Source organism: Oryctolagus cuniculus, chromosome 11 (assembly GCF_051225735.1).
Source record: "Oryctolagus cuniculus isolate XC-2025 breed Fujian yellow rabbit chromosome 11, ASM5122573v1, whole genome shotgun sequence".
Classification (NCBI taxonomy): Eukaryota; Metazoa; Chordata; class Mammalia; order Lagomorpha; family Leporidae; genus Oryctolagus; species Oryctolagus cuniculus.
The window spans coordinates 95,680,721-95,698,977 of NC_142877.1; the positions used below are offsets into that span (position 1 = coordinate 95,680,721).

The window sequence follows — 18,257 nt, forward strand, 5'->3', positions numbered from 1 at the left end:
CCCAGAGCAGGTTCTCCATAGCATTGCAATGCGAGGTGGTAGCTATAGTGGCTGGACTGTGTGTTCTGAAGGAGTCCCTAGCTGCTGCTGAGAGATCGGGTGCTGGATTTCCCAAGCCGCCCCAGGAGACCAGCAGGTAGCAGTGGAAGGTCAGCATGGAAACCAGCACAGAGCTACAGCCCTGCTCCCCTCTCATTCTTTCCACTTGTTCCTACTCCCAGCCTTTCCACGTCTGCAGCCCCTGCTTTCGGGCCCATCACTCCCAACCCCAATGAGAACCACAGGCATCCGGAGCCAGATGAGAACATGGAGGTCATTGAGTGCCCCCCTCCACTTCACAGAAGGGAATGGGGTCCTGGCGCCTGGCTTCTGGAGCCCCATGCATCATGCATCTTGTGCTCACTTTTGTGGCCTGCCTTGTTGATGCAAGGGAGAGGGGAGGAGTGCAGTCAGCAATATTTCTGTGAAAAAGAGCCCTGCATATATTTGAAAGAAATGTTTTGATAAGTGCCTAATGTGGGAGGTTGATTCCCCACCCAAAGTTATGGATGAGCTATAAAAGGCAAGGACAAATTACTAAGCAGGAAACCAGGAGACAAAAGGGCAGGGTTTTTTGGTTTGTTTTTTGCAGGGGTGGGAAAGTGGCAAATGAGCTCTCTCTTTCCAAAAGAGAGATCAGAACCAGAAAAATCACAGGATGGTTATGAGATGGGATTTTATTCTTACCTAGAATCTTCAGGAAAATAAATCCATATTCCTGCAAAACACTTGGTCTGAATAGGTTTACAGTGGAAACTAACATAGGAAACTGGTCGTGGGGTTGCAATGGCCCATGCTGTTCAGGAAGAAACACTACAGAGAGGCTGTTCAATTTACAATGGGGTTATGACACAGTAAACTCATTGTAAGTTGAAAGTATCTTAAGTCCAAAACACTCCCAATGCATCAGACATCCTAGCTTCACAAAACAGCACTCTGTGGAGTGTGGGTTACTTCCCCTAGAGATAGTGGGACTGCCTGGACATTGAACTTGCTGCTGCTGATAAAGGATCATGCTGGTTATCACTAGTCTGGGAATAGATCAAGTTTCAAAGTACAATTTCTTCTGAGGTATACAGGTTTTGCATCACATTAAATTTAAAATATCACAAATCAAACTATCGTAAGTTGAGGACTGTCTGTATATGGAAACAGAAACAGAGGAAGTCATTAGAATCAGCCTCTACAAATTTGTGAGTAACCAGAGGAGGATTTAGGACTTCCCTGGCCATTGGCTAAGTGGGGGGGTTGAGGCAATTGTACCTTGATCTCAGAAAAGCTGGGGTTGACATTTGAGCATAGACATCTTTGGGAAAACAGTAGGAGCCTCCCGCAGTATGTCTGGTCTACCTTAGGATGGCAAAACAAAGTAGATAAACTGGATTTAGACTGCAAATGGAAAGCAGAAAAGATTCACTGGCCTGCATCTGGGAAATACCAAGGGTAAGGGCAGGACCTTGTCATAACCAATTTGGCTGCTGTGACAGAGTACCATAGTCTGGGTGGTTTACAAACAATGGACATTTGCTTCTCACAGTTCTGGAGGTTCGGCGTCTGAGATCAGATGCCAGTAGGGTCATAGTCTGACGAGGGCTCTTTTGTGGGTTGCATTTGGCCACCTTTTCATAGTGCCCTCACATGGCAGAAAGAGCTTAATAGCTTCCTGAGGTTGCCTTTACAAAGGCGATAATCCGATTTGTGAAGGCTCTATCCCGTGACCTATCACCTTCCCATGGTCACACCTCTTGGTACCAGCCAATTGGAGGTTAGGATTTTGATATATGAATTGTGAAGAAACACAAACCTTCAGTTCTTATCAATACTTTGAGAGCTGACCCTGTGATCCATTGGGTGTGAGTGGGCGGGTTAAGAGAAGAGGAAGAGAACTTCTCTTCCTAACACTTCCTGATGTGCCTGTCTGCAGAGAGCCCAGCGCTCACCTCCACGTGTTATGCAGCACTTGTATAAAACAGGGGGCTCTTATGTTTAAGGAAGTCTCACATTCAAGGAAAATATCCCAGCAAATTAAAAAAAAAAAAGTGAAAACTATTCTCATGTTTTCTTGTGTTTCTCAGGTATCATTGCTGCAACTCCAATGTGTATCCCATAGTGTTACTTACAAAATGCCTTTCCAGTCTTCCCCAGGGCTTTCACATCCTGAAACTACCTCTTTTTCCAAACCCCAGCTCCAAACTCTCCTTATTGAAAACTACGTGCTCATTACTCTCCTGTGCCTCTTTGCTCTGTATCACACACAACAACTTCTATTATCACTTTCTCTTCATTTTTGATCATTACTTCATTTCTTCCCTACAAAGGAGCATCCAGGAATCGACCCAGTAAGCTGCTTTTCCTATGTACTCCTCCAATATTGATTCCGAGTTCTCCTAACTGTGCATAAGCTGTGTTATAAAAGGGTACTACAAAAAGCTTGTTGAAAATAGAATTAGGCCGGCGCCGCGGCTCACTAGGCTAATCCTCCGCCTAGCGGCGCCGGCACACCGGGTTCTAGTCCCAGTCGGGGCGCCGGATTCTGTCCCGGTTGCCCCTCTTCCAGGCCAGCTCTCTGCTGTGGCCAGGAAGGCAGTGGAGGATGGCCCAAGTGCTTGGGCCCTGCACCCCATGGGAGACCAGGAGAAGTACCTGGCTCCTGCCATCGGATCAGCGTGGTGGGCAGGCTGCAGTGTGCCGGCCGCGGCAGCCATTGGAGGGTGAACCAATGGCAAAAGGAAGACATTTCTCTCTGTCTCTCTCTCTCTCTCACTGTCCACTCTGCCTGTCAAAAAAAAAAAAAAAAAAAAAAAAAAAAAACGAAAATAGAATTAAAAGGCCGGCACCACAGCTCACTCCTGTGGCGCCGGCACCCCGGGTTCTAGTCTGGGTTGGGGCACCGGATTCTGTCCCAGTTGCTCCTCTTCCAGTCCAGCTCTCTGCTGTGTCCCAGGAAGGCAGTGGAGGGTGGCCCAAGTGCTTGGGCCCTGCACCCACATGGGTGCACTTCGGATCGGTGCAGAGCGCTGGCCGTAGCAGCCATTTGAGGGGTGAGCCAACGGAAGGAAGAGCTTTCTCTCTGTCTCTCTCTCTCTCACTGTCTACTCTGCCTATCAAAAAAATAAATAAAAATAAATGCAATTATCTTTTAAAAAAAGAAAATAGAATTAAAAGATAAATTTATTTTGGCATAAAAAATTGAAATCCATGCATACTGTGGAGTCTTATTATTTTTCATAATGTACATTTTCCATGAAATATTTTCTTTTCCTTTTTTCTCTCCTATTTTTCTTGGTTTTTTTTTTTCATTTTTTATTAAGAAATTTTTTTCCTTTGGTATTTTTACTTTTTTTCTTTTTTTTTTCCATAAACGTTTTGAAGATCTTTGGTATAGATGGTGCTGATAACTGCTGCCTTTATCACTATTTTTGAAGGTAAAACATCTCAAGAAGTCCCCTTAATACTTCTTAACCACATCTAAGAATCCCATATCAGACCCTGAATTTGGCCCAGGTAGGTAGATGCTTGATAAAGACAGATTAATGTGGAATTTTCAAAATTAAAGGCCAGCCTACAGCTTGTAAGTTGTCCCAAGAAGCTCACAGGTGCATCCTGTTATTACTGAATAAAGTCTCCAAGAACTTGTGTACAGGCTTCTAAGTACCATCACAGGAGAGGTTATATTCTGATACGTTCTACCTTTGCCTCCCCCAGTGGTGTGAGCAAAATGAACAATGCAGACGGCTGCACCTGCCTGAGCTACTAGTCGCTCCACTGCACAGGCTGACTCGATATCCCTTGTTGCTGAAGAACATCTGGAAGAGAAGTACAGACCCTACTGAGAAAATCATGATCTACTCCATCAAAGAAAAAGTGGAAAAGTCAATCCGTAAGTCCTTGAGATGAAGGAGCATAATCAAAGAGTTGGTGGGCCTGTGATTCCTGGGAATTATCTGGGTCTCCATCCAAGAAAATAATTCCATTGACTTGAGGTCATGACCCTTGGAAGCATGGACTCTACTTTGAGAGCATTGTAAATCAAACACACACAAAACAATAGACCCAAGTCACATCCTGGTTTACCCTAAGAGAACTCCAATACCAGGTTTACACAGGACATGTCTGTCCCCAATGGTTTTAGAAGTGAGTTCCAGCAGGAAAAGTTTTATTTCCCAGATGATTGAGGGCACTGGAACATACATAGTGAACTCACACCCAAAGCAAATAGGAGCAAACAGTATGGAAGGTCTATTCAGAGGATAAATTGTCGTTCATGATTTTTAAATTATTTGTTTTCATTTTATTTGAAAGACAGGAATGGGGGAGTGCAGAGACAATGAGAGAGTGAGACATAAAAAGAAAAAAAATCTTCTATACACTGGTTCAATTCCCAAATGCCTGCAGTAGTCAGGACCAGATCAAAGCCAGGAACCCAGAAATCAATCTTGGTCTCCCACATGGGTGGCAGGGACCCAAATGCTTGAACCATCATCTGTAGCACCCCCAGGGTGCACATTAGCAGGAAGTTGGAATCAAAAGTGGAAGCAGGACTCGAACCAGGGCACTCTAAAATGGGCTGTAGATGTCCAAGCAGCATTTGAACTGTTGTGCCAAATGCCCTCTTCTCATTTTTTTTAATCACTGAAATTCAGGAACAATATAAAAATAGTGCCAACTACAAGCTCTAGAGCTAAAACAAAGGGATGGGGATTGTGCAAGTCCTGTGATGACTTAATTTTTGTAGCTCTGATTTCAAATCAGTGAATTGTTAAGATACTTTAAATAAGCAATTTAAGGGCACCTCAAACAGTTCAAATAAAATGGAATTAAAAGATGAGGTTACTTTGGTGCAAACAAATTTGAAATCCACCCACACAGGGGTCTTGGAAGAGTTCATGGAAAATGTGTATTATGAAAAACTTATGCATGGTTTTCAAAAAATGTTTACACCAAAATAAACCTATCTTTTAGTTCCATTTTTCACAAACTTTTCAAAGTACTTTCACATGTTGAATGAACCTAAAATATAGTTTGGCTCCTGGGACAGTGAATGTCTCAGAATGATGGCTGTGCATTTCAGGCGTGGAAAGCCAAGACACTGTGGCAAAAAAAAAAAAAAAAAAGCCTATATGTAAGATCTCTGTGAGTGAGATCCCAGTGGAAAGAATGGGCCATCAAAGGAGGTACCTTTCTCTGAAGAGAGGAGAACTCTTACTTTGCTTACGGCCTTGTCTAAATAAGGTAGGAGTTTGTGAACTCAAAAGGCTTCCATAGCCTTGGCAGCTCATGACAAGAGTCTCAGATGATCACTGATGTCATAAATAAGAGTGTCAATTGTTAAATCAACAACAGGAGTCATTGTGCACTTGCTCCCCATGTAGGACCTCTGCCCTTAATGAGTTGTACTATGAGAATTAATGGTAAAACTTGTCTTCAAACAGTACTTTATATTTTGTGTGTCTGTGTGGGTGCAACTGTTGAAATCATTACTTAAAATAGAGTTGATCTTCTGTATATAAAGATAATTGAAAATGTATCTTAATGAAGAATGGGATGAGAGAGGGTGTAGGAGGTGGGACGGGAGTGGGTGGGACGGGAGTGGCGGTGGGAGGGTGGGGTATGGGGGGGGCTAGAACCACTATATTCCAAAAATTGTACCTATGAAATTTATATTTATTAAATAAAAGCTTTCTAAAAAATAAAATTAAAATATGGGAGACAGCCAACTAAAAATTAAGGAAAGTAACCTTTTAAACATTTTTATACTCTATCTTAACGAAAAGATCTTTTGCACTCATAAAGTTTGTTGTGAAGATACATTTATCTAAAAATCAGCAACATCTCCACTTTCACTTCAGTTTGTTAAGATTACAATTAGTATTTTTTTTAAAAAAATGATGGCTCTGGAGAGTGATTAAAATTTATGCTGCAATGTCACATGCATCTAAAAATATGTTGGCCCTGTCTTGTCTTTCAGGGGATCTTGAAGGAAAAGTGAAGTGTCTTGACAATTACCAAAAATTTAGACAACTACAGGAGATCATAGTGTGGCCCCCACTTTGGGATAGAGATAAAAGATTTTTCATTCCAGAGGTATAAAAAGGTTTGATTATGACTCATACCCTCCCATTCCCAAAGTTTGTTATTCAGGTGGAAATATAACAACCTAAGGAACTGTCCACTTGAAGAATAAATCTAATTTCATGAGCCAGAAATAAAGCCTTGGTCTTCCGGCATTGCACGTGGGGAGGCTGATGTCACTTTGCCATCCTCAAGCTGGGCCTTTGGAGAGCTGTTCCCATCCTTTCCCATCCACATGTTGACGTTCTGCTGTTTCTAAATGTCCTGGGATTTCTGAAGTCTCTAGACAGAGCTGATTGCCCCAGCTCCCTCCGGCAACATGTTCTCTTCCCATCACCAATGACTTCTCTCTTATTTTCTCCCTTGTTTTCTAAGTGTCTGAAACACATTTTTAAAGAACACATGGCAGAAAACATCTTGTCACCAACCAACAGACACCTTATCTATGAAGGAAAATTAACTCTGGCAGGTAAATAACTGTTTCTTTTTAAAACCCAGCGTCTTTACTACCTTGTAACTTGTTTATTTGCTGTTAATTGAATGGTAGGAGGAACTGTTTTTGCTTAGGTCCCAGGTAATGGAGGATGTGAACCAGGGAACATCTGGCTTGAACAAAGACCTCACAATGTAACTAGCTAGGTGCTTGCCATTTTCTCTCTGTAAAATGAGATACATGTTTCTTTTCTCACAAGATTGTTGTTAAAACAATGTAAATGAAGAATTTAGCCCAAGGTCAGGAATATAATAAACATCTGGTCAATGTCACCTATTGTCACTAACATCATTTCACTCCTCCAATGAGCTGAACAGTCAAGCTTTCAAGTGTTTCTTGAGAACCTGTTAAATGCCATGCATTGTGCTAGGTACAACAGATACATGAGAGGTCTTCAAGAAATGCATCGAAAATACTTATTGTGAAAATACGATGCAAGGTTCTCAACGTTTTTTTCATCAAAAGTAATCATATTTTAATTCTACTGTCCATAGACTTTTTGAAGTACATTTTTAAATGCTCTGGAAAGAATGACTGACACATAGTCCATGTTTAATAAATAATATGAGGATAAAAAGGGCTGCCTGCAACATAATTTGTAATCATTCATTTATTCTTGTCTGTATAAAATCTTGACTGGGCACCTACAATGTGTGAAACCCTGTGAGATGGGAGCTTGCCTATTTATAGTACTGAGAGAGATGGTGGTAGGGGCTGGGGAATAATCTTTATGCCACACAATACTTTGCAGGGTTAGCACTGAAATCAGGGTAGGATATAATCCCTACCTGGCAAGTGTCATACAGAGAAGATGGATATGTCTGGTGTTTGATATCAAAGGGCTTTTGTATGCCCTTTGACACAGAGAGGTTGTTTAATACCATGTTACAGGTGAGGAATCTGAGGCTCAAGGTTATCTGGCAGGTAAATGGCAGTGTTCCAGCTCCAGCCGGGCTACTCAGCCTAGCAGGCTTCCTAAACCATAGCAACTACCTTGGAAACCAATAAAGGGACCCAGGCAGGAGACTGCAGACAATGAGAAGTCACTGAGTTCTCAAACAGATAAATGATAGGCTTAAAGTGGTGCTAAAGAGAGTGTTTGGAAAGCAGCAGCGCAGGAAACAGCAGAGAACAGACCAAAGCAGAGAGACAAGTTGATGAAACAGGAAGTTCAGAGATAAAGAAGGGTGAGGTGAAAGGTCCTGAGCCTGTGTTACTCAACTATTTTAACCTGTAGTCCATCCACTGCCACTTCCATTTGGAAATATAACAATTTTAACTTTTATTTGCCATTTCAAAATAATCATGATAAGACGAAGTCAAAGCATTGAAGCAAGAAAGCTCTGGGTTCAGACGTGGCCATGATGAGAAGCCACATGGAAGCTGGCTGAAAGCAACCCTAAGCCATCTCCCAGTAAAAAGTCATTCCAGGGGGGAGCCAAGATGGCGGAATAGTGAGGGCGCGCACCAATAGTCCGGGAAAATTTAGTTTAATAAAAGGGGAGTTACGGTAGCCTCAGAAAAAAGAACCAGGAAAATATTGCAGACAAAACTCTTCTGGATCCAGTGGGCGTGAATCGGAGGACCTACTGGGAGAACAAGGTCGCCCACCGCGCGCGAAAGCCGAACCGCAGGACCGAGCCACGGGACTGAGCCGCGGAAGCCGAGCAGCGGGACTGAGCTGCGCAAGCTGCAGGGTCTGCCCGCAAGTGCTCGAAGGGGAGTGCAACAGCGGGGAGACTTGGGAAGTCCAGGGCTCCGAGTCCACACATCGGCGCTGGAAGGGGAGCAGACCTGCGTGGAGAGCGTGGGAGCCCACAGTTCGGGACATCAGCGGCAGACTCAACACACCAGCGCTGGAACGCGAGGTGAGCCGAACCTCAATAACCCGAGACACCGGCAGGCAAGCGGAGAGAGGAGACTAGAGGGAACGACCCCCGGGGCGGGGGGGACTTCACCAAGCTAACTGGAAGAGAGAGAGGGGGAAAAAAAAAGGTGACTGGTATGGACACGGGTTTCTCTCTCTCCGCTCACCTCTCAAGGGCGAGCAAGACAAAGAGCAGGCGCCATCTTGGACATACGTCATAAGCAGAGCGACCTCAGGTCTGCACCGGCCCTGAGCCTAGCAGAAAAACCTGACTCTGGGTGGGGCGAATTAACAGGAGATTAGGACTTAGTAAATTTATGGTGCTACTGAACTGAGACTGTGAAAAAAGAGACGGTGGGGGAGAGAACTCACGGAATTCACGTGAGCACTCTCCAGAGACGCTACAATTCCGTAACTTTGGCAACCCAGTGGGAGACTGAAGGAGAATTTGAGCCCACTCTAAGGGCCGAACAGATTCCCTGTGTGGTCCTTGGGAAAGAGCTTCTGATCTCTGGCTCCTGTGGGTATATCATTCGCCTGCTAACTACCTCCAACTTTGTTCAGCTGTGCAGAATAACTTCCCTGTTGAATCAAAAAAAAAAGAGAGAGAGAGAGAGAGAGAGAGAGGTTTACCACACCTAACCTGGGAGTGTCACCTTAGGCACACCAAACAGAGCTCTCAGGCCACACCCATCTCAAGCCCTAAGGCTCCCTCAAAAACAGATAGTCCACTTAATCTAGAGTCGTAGTATAACAAGAAAAAGCACCACAGTGAAGAAACCAAATATCTCCAATATGACAAATAACAAACGCAAAAACCAAGGTAATAAAAACAAGGAAGTCACCATGAAGCCCTCAAATGAAAAAGACACCCCAATTCAAGATTATGAGGATGATGACATAGAAGAAATGCAAGAAGCAGATCTCAAAAAATTGATAAGAACATTAAGAAGTTCTCAAAAACAAATTCTTGAACTACAGAAATCCTTAATGGACAAGATAGAAAATCTCTCTCGTGAAAATGAAATATTAAGGAGGAATCAAAATGAAACGAAACAACTAGTACAACAGGAAACTGGGATAGTGACTGAAGTGAAGAATTCAATAGATCAAATGAAAAACACAATAGAGAGCCTTACAAACAGAATGGGAGAAGCAGAAGAGAGAATATCGGACTTAGAAGACAGAGAACAGGAAAGGATACAGTCAGACCAAAGAAAAGAAGAGGAAATTAGGAATCTAAAACATATTGTCGGGAATCTTCAGGATACTATTAAAAAACCCAACATTCGGGTTCTAGGAGTTCCTGAAGGCATGGAGAAGGAGAAAGGATTAGAAGGCCTTTTTAGTGAGATATTAGCAGAAAATTTCCCAGGTTTGGAGAAGGACAGAGAAATCCTAGTACAGGAAGCTCACAGAACCCCTAATAAACACGACCAAAAGAGACCCTCACCACGGCACGTTGTAATTAAACTCTCCACAGTGAAACATAAAGAAAAGATCCTAAAATGTGCAAGAGAGAAACGTCAGATTACTCTCAGAGGATCTCCAATCAGACTCACAGCTGACTTCTCATCAGAAACTCTACAAGCTAGGAGGGAATGGCAAGATATAGCCCAGGTACTAAGAGAGAACAACTGCCAGCCCAGAATATTATATCCTGCCAAGCTCTCATTTGTGAATGAAGGTGAAATAAAGACTTTTCATAACAAACAGAAATTGAAAGAATTTGTTGCCACTCGTCCAGCCCTGCAAAAGATGCTTAAAGATGTGTTACACACAGAAACAAAGAAACACGGTCATCAATATGAAAGAAGGTAAAGGAAGGAAACCAAGGAAGGAAAGCTCACAGCTAAAGATCACAGGGAATTCAAAGCATATATTAGAACTTATCTTTGGCAAATGGCAGGGCAAAGTTACCACTTATCATTAGTCACATTGAACGTGAATGGCCTGAACTGTCCAGTTAAAAGACACCGTTTGGCTGATTGGGTTAAAAAACAAAACCCATCTATTTGCTGCTTACAAGAAACACATCTTTCCAACAAAGATCCATACAGACTGAAAGTGAAAGGCTGAAAAAAGATATACCATGCCAACAGAAATGAAAAAAGAGCAGGCGTAGCCATCTTAATATCAGACAACATAAACTTTACCACAAAAACCATTAAGAGAGACAAAGAGGGACACTACATAATGATTAAGGGATCAATTCAACAGGAAGATATAACAATTATCAATGTATATGCACCTAACTACAGGGCACCGGTTTATCTAAAAGATTTGTTAACGGACTTAAAGGGAGACTTAGACCCCAATACAATAGTACTGGGGGACTTCAATACTCCACTCTCAGAAATAGACAGATCAATAGGACAGAAGATCAACAAGGATACAGTAGATTTAAACGACACTATAGCCCAAATGGATCTAACAGATATATACAGAACTTTCAATCCTACAGCTAAAGATTATACATTCTTCTCAGCAGTACATGGAACCTTCTCTAGGATTGACCACATACTAGGCCATAAAGCAAGTCTCAGCAAATTCAAAAGAATTAGAATCATACCATGCAGCTTCTCAGACCATAAAGGAATGAAGTTGGAAATGAACAACTCAGGAATCCCTAGAGCATACGCAAACACATGGAGATTGAACAACATGCTCCTGAATGAACAATGGGTCATAGAAGAAATCAAAAGAGAAATCAAAAACTTTCTGGAAGTAAATGAGGATAACAGCACAACATACCAAAACTTATGGGACGCAGCAAAAGCAGTGTTAAGAGGAAAGTTTATATCAATAGGTGCCTACATCAAGAAATTGGAAAGGCACCAAATAGATGAGCTTTCTATTCACCTCAAGGATCTAGAAAACCTACAGCAAACCAGACCCAAATCTAGTAGGAGAAGAGAAATAATTAAAATCAGAGAAGAAATCAACAGGATTGAATCAAGAAAAACATTACAAAAAATCAGCCAAACGAGGAGCTGGTTTTTTGAAAAAATAAACAAAATTGACACCCCATTGGCCCAACTAACTAAAAAAAGAAGAGAAAAGACCCAAATCAATAAAATCAGAGATGAAAAAGGAAATGTAACAACAGACACCACAGAAATAAAAAGAATCATCAGAAATTACTACAAGGACTTGTATGCCAGCAAACAGGGAAACCTATCAGAAATGGATAGATTCCTGGACACATGCAACCTACCTAAATTGAACCAGGAAGACATCGAAAACCTAAACAGACCCATAACTGAGACAGAAATTGAAACAGTAATAAAGGCCCTCCCAACAAAGAAAAGCCCAGGACCAGATGGATTCACTGCTGAATTCTACCAGACATTTAAAGAAGAACTAACTCCAATTCTTCTCAAACTATTCAGAACAATTGAAGAAGAGGGAATCCTCCCAAAGTCTTTCTATGAAGCCAGCATCACCTTAATTCCTAAGCCGGGAAAAGATGCAGCACTGAAAGAGAATTACAGACCAATATCCCTGATGAACATAGATGCAAAAATCCTCAATAAAATTCTCGCCAATAGAATGCAACAACACATCAGAAAGATCATCCACCCAGACCAAGTGGGATTTATCCCTGGTATGCAGGGATGGTTTAATGTGCGCAAGACAATCAATGTGATACACCACATTAACAGACTGCAGAAGAAAAACCATATGATTCTCTCAATAGATGCCGAGAAAGCATTTGATAAAATACAACACCCTTTCATGATGAAAACTCTAAGCAAACTGGGTTTGGAAGGAACATTCCTCAATACAATCAAAGCAATCTATGAAAAACCCACAGCCAACATCCTATTGAATGGGGAAAAGTTGGAAGCATTTCCACTGAGATCTGGGACCAGACAGGGATGTCCACTCTCACCACTGCTATTCAATATAGTTCTGGAGGTTCTAGCCAGAGCTATTAGGCAAGAAAAAGAAATTAAAGGGATACAAATTGGGAAGGAAGAACTCAAACTATCCCTCTTTGCAGATGACATGATTCTTTATTTAGGGGACCCAAAGAACTCTACTAAGAGACTATTGGAACTCATAGAAGAGTTTGGCAAAGTAGCAGGGTATAAAATCAATGCACAAAAATCAACAGCCTTTGTATACACAGACAATGCCATGGCTGAGGAAGAAATTCTAAGATCAATCCCATTCACAATAGCTACAAAAACAATCAAATACCTTGGAATAAACTTAACCAAGGACGTTAAAGATCTCTACGATGAAAATTACAAAACCTTAAAGAAAGAAATAGAAGAGGATACAAAGAAATGGAAAAATCTTCCATGCTCATGGATTGGAAGAATCAATATCATCAAAATGTCCATTCTCCCAAAAGCAATTTATAGATTCAATGCAATACCAATCAAGATACCGAAGACCTTCTTCTCAGATCTGGAAAAATTGGTGCTGAAATTTATATGGAGGCACAAGAGACCTCGAATAGCTAAAGCAATCTTGTACAACAAAAACAAAGCCGGAGGCATCACAATACCAGATTTCAGGACATACTACAGGGCAGTTGTAATCAAAACAGCATGGTACTGGTACAGAAACAGAAGGATAGACCAATGGAACAGAATTGAAATACCAGAAATCAACCCAAACATCTACAGCCAACTTATATTTGATCAAGGATCTAAAACTAATTCCTTGAGCAAGGACAGTCTATTCAATAAATGGTGCTGGGAAAATTGGATTTCCACGTGCAGAATCATGAAGCAAGACCCCTACCTTACACCTTACACAAAAATCCACTCAACATGGATTAAAGACCTAAATCTACGACCTGACACCATCAAGTTACTAGAGAACATTGGAGAAACCCTTCAAGATATTGGCACAGGCAAAGAGTTTCTGGAAAAGACCCGGGAGGCACAGGCAGTCAAAGCCAAAATTAACTATTGGGATTGCATCAAATTGAGAAGTTTCTGTACTGCAAAAGAAACAGTCAGGAGAGTGAAGAGACAACCGACAGAATGGGAAAAAATATTTGCAAACTATGCAACAGATAAAGGGTTAATAACCAGAATCTACAAAGAGATCAAGAAACTCCACAAAAACAAAACCAACAACCCAATTAAGAGATGGGCCAAGGACCTCAATAGACATTTTTCAAAAGAGGAAATCCAAATGGCCAACAGGCACATGAAAAAATGTTCAAGGTCATTAGCAATCAGAGAAATGCAAATCAAAACCACAATGAGGTTCCACCTCACCCCGGTTAGAATGGCTCACATTCAGAAATCTACCAACAACAGATGCTGGCGAGGATGTGGGGAAAAAGGGACACTAACCCACTGTTGGTGGGAATGCAAACTGGTCAAGCCACTATGGAAATCAGTCTGGAGATTTCTCAGAAACCTGAAGATAACCCTACCGTTTGACCCAGCCATCCCACTCCTTGGAATTTACCCAAAGGAATTTAAATTGGCAAACAAAAAAGCGGCCTGCAGCCTAATGTTTATTGCAGCTCAATTCACAATAGCTAAGACCTGGAACCAACCTAAATGCCCATCAACGGTAGACTGGATAAAGAAATTATGGGATATGTACTCTTTAGAATACTATACTGCAGTAAGAAACAACGAAATCCAGTCATTTGCAACAAAATGGAGGAATCTGGAACACATCATGCTGAGTGAAATAAGCCAGTCCCAAAGGGACAAATACCATATGTTCTCCCTGATCGGTGACAACTGACTGAACACCAAAAAGGAAACTTGTTGAAGTGAAAGGGACACTATGGGAAACGGTGACTTGATCAGCATAGCCCTGACTGTTAATGAACAACTTAATACATTATCCCTCTTAGTAGTTTTTTTGTCTGTTCTACTTAATATGACTGATTTAATTCTGTAATTAATACACAGTTATTCTTAAGTGTTGAAATTTAACTGAAATGTGATCCCTGTTAAACATAAGAGTAGGAAGAAGAGAGGGAAGAGATATATAATTTGGGACATGCTCAAGCTGACTTGCCCCAAATGGTAGAGTTAGAAACATACCAGGGGACTCCAATTTAATCCCATCAAGGTGGCATGTACCAATGCCATCTCACTAGTCCAAGTGATCAATTTCAGTTCGCAATTGATCATAATGAAAGGACTAAGAGTCAAAGGGAGCACATAAGCAAGTCTAGTACCTGCTAACACTAACCGATAGAATAAATAAAGGGGAGAGTGATCCAACATGGGAAGTGAGATACTCAGCAGACTCATAGAATGGCAGATGCCCTAAATAGCACTCTGGCCTCAGAATCAGCCCTAAAGGCATTCAGATCTGGCTGAAAAGCCCATGAGAGTATTTCAGGCATGGAAAGCCAAGACACTCTGGCAAAAGATCTCTGTGAGTGAGATCTCAGTGAAAAGAACAGGTCTTCAAAGAAGGAGGTACCTTTCTCTGAAGGGAGGAGAGAACCTCCACTTTGACTATGACCTTGTCTAAACAAGATAAGAGTCGGAGAACTCAAGGGGCTTCCATAGCCTTGGAAACTCATGACTGGAGCATAGGGAGATTACTGATGCCATAGACAGGAGTGTCAATTGGTAAAGTCAACAACAGGAGTCACTGTGCACTTACTCCTCATGTAGGATCTCTGTCATTAATGTGCTGTGCATTGAGATTTAATGCTATAACAAGTACTCAAATAATATATTTCACTTTGTGTTTCTATGGGGGTGCAAACTGTTGAAATCTTTACTTAATGCATACTAAACTGATCCTCTGTAAAAAAAAAAAAAAAAAAAAAAAAAAAAGAATAGAAACTATCAACTCCCAACTTGACTCTCACTGGGATTAAACATGACAATAGGTCTGATCTGATTTCATCATCATTAAAAAAAATCATCTATTATTTTTCACTTTATGTTTCTGTGTGGGAGCAAACTGTTGAAATCCTTACTTAATGTATACTAAGCTGATCTTCTGTATATTAAGATAATCGAAAATGAATCTTGATGTGAATGGAAGGGGAGAGGGAGTGGGAAAGGGGAGGGTTGTGGGTGGGAGGGACGGTATGGGGGGGAAGCCATAGTAATCCATTATTCGTACTTTGGAAACGTATATTCATTAAATAAAAGTTAAAAAAAAAAAAAAAAAAAAAAAAGTCATTCCAGATGTGCATCCACAGGTCACCTGGGCTCAAGGTGCTTGTCACGGACGCACAGGTGGGAGGGAGACTAGCCAAAGGAGTCTTCACAAATACACATTACCAAAACCAGCACTTGCTTAATGGCATAAGCCGTAGTGGTCAAATTCCATCAGTGAAGACACATATAGAGTGTACTATTCAATCAAGTTTAAAATCAGTGTGTTAGAATTACACACAGAGATTTAACAGGAGCAGGGGTAATAATGTTAGAAAAAATAGGATATCATTTTGAGTGGAAAAGCAATGAATCAACTGTAGATTTGGGAAAATTGGTTTATTTCCCTTAATCTCCTCTGTAAATGCTAATACTGATGATGGTGACAATAACAACAAAGGAAATGTGACACTTATATTGTTTCCAAATGTCTTCTAGTCTGAAAAACTGGATTGTAACCAACTAGGTGTCTTTTATCATTCCCAAAAAGTGTAAGTTTCCATAACTTCTGGAGCGTAATCATACTTCCCATTGGAATTCAGTCTTATACACCTTTCACAAATGTATTGCCCCCTACAGATTGATATCTCTTAATAGAAAAATGAGTGAAGCGCAGAAAAATGCTGTGACCCAACAGCTGCAATACCTAAAGACACATTCACGCTGCTGCAGAAGTGAAATAAGTCAGTTATGCTGCTCCATTCTCTGCTAGTGCAGGGGAAACCTCACATGCAGACATCATGAGAAAAAATAAAGCCCAAATCAAGATAGAACTACAAAACTTTGTAAGTCTCAGAGCAGGTGGTGTAGCACTTACTTAATCATACTATCAGACCCACCATATTCATTACTTTAGCAGAATAGAATCAATTGGTCAAAGATTTTCACTAGGATATAATAGCCTCAAAGGACACAGATAATAAACATGAAGTCTGACTCCAGGCTTACAGTGTTCCTTTTTTTTTTTTTTTTACAGGCAGAGTGGACAGTGAGAGAGAGAGAGACAGAGAGAAAGGTCTTCTTTTTTGCCGCTGGTTCACCCTCCAATGGCCGCCATGGCTGGCGCATCCCGCTGATCCGAAGCCAGGAGCTATGTGCTTATCCTGGTCTCCCATGCAGGTGCAGGGCCCAAGCACTTGGGCCATCCTCCACTGCACTCCCGGGCCACAGCAGAGAGCTGGCCTGGAAGAGGGGCAACCGGGACAGAATCCGGTGCCCCGACCGGGACTAGAACCTGGTGTGCCAGCACCGCAGGCGGAGGGTTAGCCTAGTGAGCCGCGGCGCCAGCCACAATGTTCCCTCTTTGCCAGCCTCTTTTGAATTACCATATTTTCTCTGTAGCACTACCAGTGTATTAGTTAGTTATACCTTAGAGGAGCCTCTTCTGAAGGAAGGAGGTTTATTTCAGGTCTGGTGTCTGATCTAGGAGATGCATGGCAGCATGCAAGCAGACAGAGGAGCACATGGTGAGCCAGGAAGCAGAGGGAGAACAGTTGGGATGAACTCTGCTTAAATAACCAATCCTCTCTTGAGAGCTACCTTCCTAGGGAAAGCCCCAATGCCCTAAAGACCTCCACTGGAACCTGCTAGAGGCCACAATTAGATCAAATCTCTAACACTAATCCATTAAGCATGAGCATAAGACTTTGGAGACCACACTCCAACACTTGAGCCTTTGGGGAACTTGCAAACTGTTGTCCAAACCATAGCAATCAGTTCTGAATTAATCTTACTTTAAGTATTGTTTACATGTTTATTATATGTCTGCTTCCAGTAGAATTAAAACTCCTAGAAGGCAGAAATGCGGTCTTAATCATTGATGCATATTGGGTATTCAATACTCATGCTTGTTGACTGCTTAGTAGAACACATTTATTGAGGAGCTCAATAAATGGTGGCTAAAATAATAATCGCTTCTTACAATAAAGTCTAGGACATAAAATGTCGTGGTGCCTGTTAGAATAAAACACTTGAAATTGGGAGGAGAAAACAAAACTATTTCAGTTTGACAATGATCATCAAGCTATTTCATACCTGAGTGGCAGAGGATGGGGGAAAACAAAATTAGCAGGTCTTGAAGGTCGCTATGGACTGCATTGTGTCCTCCCACATTCATATATTCAAGTCTTAACTCAACTGGGATTATATTTGCAGTAAGGAAAGAAAAAACAGGATGGACCCCTGATCCAGCTGGAGTTGGTTCTCATAAAGGAGACACATGAAGACAAGACATATTGAGAAGGTGGCTGTCTACAAGGCAGAAAGCAACCCCTCCCCAGGACACCCATCAGCTTGCACCTAGACCTGCAACTTCCCAGCCTCCACAACTGTGAAAAGGACATATCTATTGTTTTACCACCTAGTCCATGGTATTGTTATGGCAGCCCAAGTGGACAAAAATAAAGGTCCAGAGTATCCAAATGTCCCATTTCTAGCCATATGTATTAGTTAAGTTATAAGTTCAACCAGTAGAGACAGACACAAATAACATAGTTTCTTTCTCTCTCATGCTAAATCTTGAACTCTATGACAGCTCCATGAAGTTATTAGAGACCCAGGTTGCTTCTGTGTTACTACTATCCCTTTGGTACTGACTTCCTGTGTGTGGTCCAAGATGATGCACCAGTATGTCAGCATTCTGCCCAGTGAAAAAGAGAAGAGGGTGAGAGAGTTC

General features: G+C 41.7%; 1 protein-coding gene across 2 annotated transcripts in view; it reads left to right on the forward strand.

The window, feature by feature from the left end:
• The window catches only part of PLEKHG7 (pleckstrin homology and RhoGEF domain containing G7), a 69,169-nt gene that overhangs the window by 40,012 nt on the left and 10,900 nt on the right, over positions 1–18,257 (forward strand). For both annotated transcript variants that reach the window (XM_051846537.3, XM_051846536.3), the window contains 3 exons: positions 3,745–3,919; positions 6,008–6,123; positions 6,487–6,580. In XM_051846537.3, the coding sequence (XP_051702497.3) occupies positions 3,745–3,919; positions 6,008–6,123; positions 6,487–6,580 (385 nt within the window). The remainder of the gene's footprint in view (positions 1–3,744; positions 3,920–6,007; positions 6,124–6,486; positions 6,581–18,257) is intronic.